Raw genomic sequence first — 7,741 nt, 5'->3', positions numbered from 1 at the left:
GATCATCCTTGAGATCGCGGTGCTCGTCGTCCTCTTAATATTCGTCTCGCTGCGTTGTCGTACTGGGCTGCGGCATGACGGATAATACCAGTGATGATGCGTTTGATTCCACTGCAGGAATCTTGTTTTTGCATTCGGGTTCCGAGTGGCCATCTTCGTCCTCTTCTTCGTGAATTGTTGAAGTAGATTTGTTTCTAGCAACCCCAGAATCACGCTTCCACTCTTCCACTGACACGGGAGAAGTCCTGAGAGTTGGTGTTGATGATGATGATGACGATGATGATGAGCCTCGGAGGGCCGGGTGCTCCTCGGCAGGTGGTGCAACAATACCAGGAGGTACAATCACAATAGGACGGTGGCGGGAGCTGTGAGATGATGCCGAAGAAGACGAAGGACGACGTGAGAGCCGAGTAGGGTCTCGTGAGACAATGAGAATCGGAGGTTCTGCTGGTATTGTCTTCTCGTATCGCAAAGCCACTATGCTGGGATCAAGTCGTAAACTGGTTCGGCGTTCAGGCTGCTTCTGCCGCACACTCCCAAATTTGGATGGCAACATGGCGCTATTTTGTGAATTGAACAAAGGAACCAACGACGAGAATGATGTAAGTTTTAAAGACCTCGAACCAACTACCAGTGTGACTGGTTGGTGTCGACAAGGTGGTGATCTGTTCGTGTAAATAGAAGCTTGTTTGTAAGTAAGACCCCAGCAGGTTGGCTGGATGAGTAGCAAATGCAAGGGAGCAATGCTAATTCTGGGGATCGAGCACACCCAAGACCAGACCCAATAGCTCAGGTGAGGAGTTTAAGAGCAAGCTGAAGAAAGGGAGAGGGCCGTAAGCTGGTGTTATAGACAGTCGCGGCAAAGTCGAGAATCCGGGGGGACCCAAGGGAGAGTCTTATCAAGGGAGACTCGAAAATAAGCGCCAAAATGCGGACTGAACTGAACTGGAACTTAAATCTATCGAAACTAGGTCGATCAGAATTGAATTGAGTCGAGTCGAGTCGCCCAGGTCTTAGACTTGAATGAGACAATGTAATCTCGCGGATGTCAAGTTGAAGGTTGCGGGCATGCAAAGAAATGGTCAAGGATCGTTCTGTAGCGAAAACTCGAAAGGTTGGCACAACATTGATCGAAACTGAAATGTCCCGTGTTTTGAATTTTCTTCAAATATTGGTCGTGAGACAAGGTCGTAAAGTCGTGTGCAGGTGGAAACAATGGTTGATGTAGAGTGAGATGCAGTGCGGTTGATGGAAGGCACAGATCACGGCCTCACGAGAATGATCAAGCAAGCAATGGGGAAGCCAAGCGAGGCGAATCGATCTCAAGATGGAGATGGAGTGCGTTCCTTATACACCATATCAATTCTACTACTGACGACTAGTCTTGCTAGACCGACTCATCGACAATGCAACAACAACCGAGAAAAAGATAAACAAAACCTGACTTTTTCACTCTTCTTTTTTTTCTTTGGTCCATTTACTGACAGCCACATCATCCCACCGACTCCACGGTTTTCCGTTGGCTACGGCAAGAACCCGCCCGCTACATGCGGTAAGTAACTTGAGTTATGGGGTATCGAGGATAGAGCTAAGGCAAGGCAAACGAAGCGAGTCGAGACGGTGAAAACTCAATGGCTCGATGTGGTTGACGTGTGGGTTGGGCGAATCCACACCGCACTTACATCCGGCTAACCACGTACAGGTCGAAATGTCGGAGGTTGACCATCAGGTAATCACAGATAAATGACCGTGACCGGCCGGAATACAACACATCAACGCATGGTTAGTCATGGGCGCAGGAAGAAAAAGGCACTCGGAAAGGCTCAGGTGAGGCATTGATGAATGGCCGGCGAATTGCATGAATCCCATGTAACCCTTTTTACTGCCATACCACCCTCCTCGCTCTTCAGGCACAAAGAAAATGTTGGCAGCCTCCAAAGATGAAGACCCAACAGAAAATATACATACAATCTGGTTTTAAGCATGGTGACAACCTCTACAGCCGGATGTACCTCATTATGAACCAGGGTATAGAGTTTGGAGGCTGCTGCAAGCAAGACACCAAACGGCGATGGCGACGAGTCCTTTAATTCTTATCACGATCTATAAGCTGTACGCTGAACAGTCCAAAAGTGCCTCCAAAGCGTTTGCATTCCTGAAGCAGGGGATCACTAAGACATGCCCCCAGTCAAAGACAAAGACAAGCACAGCACGGACAGATAAACCTCGAGTCTCACCTCTCTAACCTCTCTTCCTCAACCATTCAGAGAGCGACTTCTTCTGCCAACCAGCATCTCTTCCAACCATGCCGCAACAGGTTTCGGGGCGAGTTTATTGGGCCTCTGTGAGCTATCACAATGATCCAATCGATACCCAAGGTCAGAGTCATCCATACCGACCAGGATTAGCGATAGGGCCGCCCAGAAGAGGTAGGGTCTGCAAGGTACCCGCGACCAGACACCAAACGATGGCCATTCATCGCTCAACACAGCATACAGCACACAGCATCACATGGCATTGAGCGAGGAATAAGACAGTAACTCTGTACGGGAAGGGATAACCTGGTCTCACAGCAGCCTCGTACTCTCCAATTACGTGTTTCTTTTCCGCTCCAATCCATTGATTCAACGACAGTCAATTATTCTGGAACACATCTAATAGCGCCTCAGCCTTCAGTCACTTAGCCGAAGCCGAGACTCCTTTACAACAGCCTCAAAACAAAGACAGAACTTTGATCACACGTCCTAGTGTGATTGAGTTAGAGCGTATTACTATGCAAGTAAACCACGCAATCGCCTTTTTTAGATCAGCTACACAATCAACTTTGCAGCCCTCCCGGAGCCTTAACGTTACCGCCACTAATTTTCATTACACGAGAACGCGTATCAAACTCTGTTTTTCCTCTATGCGTATCATAATCACTTCGTCACCATGAGTTTTGCGTGCTTATACGGAGTACTGATGAGCAAATAAGCACTCGTTCATCTTTAGTCCTGACACCTACTCCTTTAATTTTACAATTGAAACCAAACCCTCTTCTTGAAATAATTATGAGTTTACGACTACTGAGTTAGTGGCTCTCTAGCTCTGGGTCAAACTCAGATGATGATCTCCCGATAGGCTGTGTTTAATTGAGACCTTTTTATGCGAGCTCTTACACTCTATCACATTCTTAACCAAGGCCCACCACGGAACTTAACTCTCCCTTACATGAAGCACCACGAAATTCAGTACTATCGAATTGCTTCTTTTCGTTTTCCCAGCAAGAGCAGGAAAACCTATATTGGCAAAGACGAAAAAGCAAAATTGGAAATTGTCTCAGTCTTCACATGATTATCGTGAATCTTTACAGAGCGATCCGTGTGATATCCATCTGCCCTGGGAAGATCTACCCGCTCCCGAACCTAGGGACATTTTTATGCTGGGATACATGCAGGGATCGGACTTTGTCCTCCTTTGGTGTTAAGCCGGCTAAGGCAACATCGAACAGACGAGATTCTCCTCGTTTGGCTTATAGGGAGCCTGCATAATAATGAAAACAAAAAGGAGGAAATATCGTAAGTGACACCGGGAAGGCTGCACATACCCTTCCGTCCCGGCCGGGTCACGGGGCCGTAGAGAGTCCACGTTCTGCCCATGGAATGGCTCCTTTGAACGCTGCAACTGTAGCTGTCACCGCCCTAGGCCCATGTCCTAGTCTGTCGATGCCAACTCATCGGGCAACCCCTTGCTGCTGCATTTTCCTCCACGTTGATCCGTCTACCGCGTGGTTAGTGGGGACTTCTTTCCTTTTCCCTTCTCCTGACGATGAGGCGGGAGACAGCAGCGAATAGCGGTAAAGGACATTTTTTATCGTCTTTTTCCTGCGCCGCTTCTGTGAATTTTCGAGGCTGGCAAGGTGACGGAAAAACCAGATGAACAAGCAACAAACGCTTATTGAGGACTGCTCTGGGACAGGTAGGGCACACAAACAACGCACTATTGGCTGAAAGAGAAAAGAAGTATCATCTAGCCTACATCCAAACTGCCAACGGTTGAGTGCATGCAGCAAAAGACAACGCCGCGTTGTTCTGAAGTGGATACGTAACCCTTGCTAGGCTGGAGTACGGCGCATTTGGCCCACAAAGCTTGAAGCTTGCTCTGCAACCACAAGTCTGATGAGTCAAACAGTCACCGTTCGATCAGGTGGCTGGTAAACGGGAGACCTGAGAGGGCTGGCACATGTCTCTCATGGACGGATCATGGTAGCAAAAAGCAACCAAGAATTGGCAAAACATCAGGTTTTTAGATTCTCCTTCCACGACTCCATTTGCCATATGCTGAACTTTACAACCTCGCTCGTGCTTGAATCACAAATGAATACATATTCCATTTTGCCTCTTCTGCTCTGGAAACTGTGTAGGATTGGCCGTTTGCCAAATGCTCCACCGTCTGGTGATAGTCTTTCAACGCGTTGAGAACGTGGCAGTGGATGCGCGTCCGTCACCATGGGGTTTCTCCCGTCACTCAGGGCTTTTTGCCCCTTACAGGTTGCATAGGAGGCTTTCCGTTGTCTCTGCCATCACTGGCTTAACTCGCCAAATCTGGCCCGTGGGATGCTCCTTGACGTCCACGTTCTATCACTGAGTCCTTAATATCAACGGCGAGAGACCTCGCTGCTTACGCAAAAGAGTCTCAGAAGCAGCCCTCCCCCATCATTGGATCTTCCAGGTCGAGTCTCGCTGTCTGCCGGTTTGGTCGTGCATTCTTGACGTCCTTAGTGTCACTTCCTCAAACTTCTTCATTCTCCCAATCTGCTTCGCCGAACATGGGGTCCTTCCTAGTTCCGCCGCTCACCTCTAACTTCTCAAGAAACTCCGGTGGCACTGTGGGGATATACTTGCGCTCTCGCTCACGGTTAACTCCACCAAGTCCAGCGCCGTAAGTTACAAGCATGTCAGTTACCGACGGCAGCACGAAAGGCAACATCAGGGCGGGATCCAGCAGCAGATGCTCTGGCATGTCATCATCTTCGTCCCAGTCATCCTCTGGAGGACTGGCAGTACTTCCGGGAGTGGCGAGATTGTTCCCGTTTGACCGGCCCTTTACCGGTGTCACTGGCGTGCTGTCCTGGCCTGACTTTTGTGGTGAAGGTACACCACTCCGCCGTCTCTCCCGCTTGAGTGCCGCCTCTTTCTGTAGATTGATCAAGTATTTCATAGCACTTTTTGGCAATCCCTTTTCGCCCACTTCTGGCCTGTAGTGGTTGGCTGAGTGGATGAGTTGCTGGGGACTCAGTCTCTTGAGCTGCTGTAGTGTGATAACCAGAGCCTCCATATCATCTCCATTAAGTGATGAGAAGCACTGTAGCCATTGGAGCAGCTGAATTACGGGTGCCAGATGTCTTCGAGCAGCGTCCATTGTTGACTCCCCTGAAGAGCGCATTTCACCTCCTTCAAAGTGCTCTGCCTGTCTGTTATTCGTCCGAGCCCAATCTTCTAGGATGGAGATATTCATGCGGATCTGCATGGCCTTTGTTCTGGCCAAGTACTTTCGATTTGACATAATGCGGTTGAAGAGCTCTGCTCCAATCCAGTAAATAAGCTGGGAAATGATTTGCGCAGTAATCACGGAGTGGATATCGTAAAGGTCGAGTACAAATAGAGTAGAGGAGAGAAGTGAGGTGACGTTTCGGGGTGCTGGCTTTGCTCGCTGCTTCGGTGATGGTGGTCTGAATCGCTTTTCTAGTGGCTCCTCTTTGACTTCTTTCTTTCGCTTGAAGAGCTTCCACTCATTTTGGAAAGTGATATCCTCGAATCCGGGAATAGTCTCGTGTTCCAGCATGGCTACGTCCAAGACCTTGTCCAGACGTCGCTCAGCATCTCGCACAATAAGAATAAAGATCTCATTTATCAATTCAGCCAGCTGCGCCTGGAACTCACCCGTTGCCTCGAAAAGCCCAGGGTCTTTCTTCAGGTAGTGAAGCAGTAGGGTGGCGTTTGAGATCCAAAAGGCTAGAATAGTCATGTCCCATTGGCACCTCTCAACAACGTCATTGATGTAATCCATAGCTGACACCAAGAGTCGCTCCAGAAGTTCGGGGCTTGAGTGGTAATGCGCATATCGTGCGCTGAGGAATATCATGTTGGCTGGCACGGGTTTCTGTGTCGGTGATCTTTGCGGCGTCATATTGGTAATAACGATATCAAGGATGCGTTCAAGTTCGTGTTCTTGAAAAACAAACATTTGATCATGTAAGCAGCGATTCCAGTCGAATTCTTGCTGCTCTTCCTCAAACTCATCAACAGGCTGTACTATCAGTCAGTCCAACAGCTCTTCACGACTTTGATTTGGACCCTACCTCGGGTTGGTCATCCATACCCACGTTTCCCAGGTCAACCTCGAGATCACGAGCACTCTCCATCATCAGCCTTCTTCGCATCTCATTCTCGGCCATCTCTTCCTCGAACCTATCCTGGGAGAACCCAGGTCGGTAAAAGTCATCCGTTCCGGCGCTTCCAATATTGTAGCCATTGTCGTGGAGATAGAATGACATCTCGCTATCCGGGGGAACAAAGTCGAATGCTGTTCGTCCTGACGAGGTCTTTTGGTCGGAGGAGGCATTATTATCGAGGAGTAGTTTAGCAATACCCTTGTGTCGATTTGTCATGGCCCACATTAGAGCTGTCCATTGATTACGGTCTTGTTTGTTTACGTCGGCACCCGCATCGATCAATGCTTGGACAACAGGTTCATGGCCCTAAATGAAGGTCAGTGATGTATGTGCAAGATATGACGGCTCACCCACAAAGCAGCTAGCATAGATAAGTGGCGGTGTTCCATCCTCGTCTTCAGCGTCCAAATCAAGATAGTCTTTTGCCTTCCCATTGAGAAGCTTTCGAATTCTGTCGACATCGCCGTTACTCGCAGCCATGTTGAGGGCCTTTTGTAGTTTCTCCTTCTTCTCCGCCTCGGAAAGACTTTCACTATTCACGACCTCATCTTCGTTCTCGAAAGCAGGAGCTGCTTGGTGCGCTGCCTGGGCGGCCAGCATTTCCATTAATCGCGTGTCGCTGTCTTTGGGTCCTTTGGTAATGTCATCCTCGTATTCGGGGTCGTTTAGCGACAGGTTGCCGAAGTTAAGAGGCTTTGCTATAGCTGGTGTGGTGAGGAACTGGGACTGGCCTGTTACGAATGTGTCAGTGACGTGTTGGGTTATACAAGAAGCGCAAATGCAAATGCGCAGTGGCGATGCGACGAACCTTGCCAACCATCGTACATCTCGGTCTCGGTGATGAGGTGCTCGTTGGGCACATGCCTTCTGTCATCGAGAGATCTGGGTAGATCTGCAGGGAGAGTGCGAGGCTTTTCCTCAGGCTGTCCTTCGGGATTGATAGAGTCCCCTAGATCCATGACGGAGGGAGGGGCAGAGACAGATTCAGATTCGTCGCGTGGTTCATGGAATCTTGCAAGAGATGGTTTGACGATAAAGAAAAGTAATCTTGTTAGTTCTCTACTGTTTTGTGGATAAGTAGGCGTTGTTGGATCGAGATATCGTTGGAGCTGAAGTTGGTTGCTTGTGTTGATGTCGTCTGAGTTGTCGTGGAGGGCAACCTACCCACTTTGTCCCTGATGAAGCCGTGGAGAAACCGTCATTCCGCTTAGGTTTTGGAGCAGCTCCGCTAAGAGATACCGCCCAACGTTAATTATCACCTCCTACAAGGACACATACTACACATGTCGTCACAGAGGTACAGCCACA

At 49.0% G+C, this 7,741-nt stretch overlaps 2 protein-coding genes across 3 annotated transcripts in view; both read right to left on the bottom strand.

Moving 5' to 3' along the window:
• The window catches only part of FOXG_07699 (uncharacterized protein), a gene marked incomplete at both ends in the record, with an annotated part of 3,235 nt that extends 2,679 nt beyond the window's left edge, over window positions 1–556 (bottom strand). Inside the window, one exon of the mRNA XM_018386297.1 lies at window positions 64–556. Coding sequence (XP_018243437.1) covers window positions 64–556 — 493 coding nt within the window. The remainder of the gene's footprint in view (window positions 1–63) is intronic.
• A 2,212-nt stretch (window positions 557–2,768) lies between these two features.
• Window positions 2,769–7,631, bottom strand: FOXG_07698 (allantoicase). 2 transcript variants are annotated; one of them, XM_018386295.1, is made up of 4 exons: window positions 7,242–7,631; window positions 6,788–7,164; window positions 6,341–6,739; window positions 2,769–6,288 (listed from the first exon to the last, which is right to left on the bottom strand). In XM_018386295.1, exons 1-4 carry the CDS (start codon window positions 7,390–7,392, stop codon window positions 4,771–4,773), a joined length of 2,445 nt encoding a protein of 814 aa, XP_018243435.1. In that variant the 5' UTR covers window positions 7,393–7,631; the 3' UTR covers window positions 2,769–4,770. The 2 variants fall into 2 exon arrangements, with proteins under 2 accessions (XP_018243435.1, XP_018243436.1); XM_018386296.1 differs by having other exon boundaries at window positions 6,341–7,164.
• Window positions 7,632–7,741: the final 110 nt, after the last annotated feature.

The sequence above is a fragment of the Fusarium oxysporum genome, chromosome 4 (genome assembly GCF_000149955.1).
Source record: "Fusarium oxysporum f. sp. lycopersici 4287 chromosome 4, whole genome shotgun sequence".
Lineage (NCBI taxonomy): Eukaryota > Fungi > Ascomycota > Sordariomycetes > Hypocreales > Nectriaceae > Fusarium > Fusarium oxysporum.
This window is presented reverse-complemented; position numbering and strand designations above follow the sequence as displayed.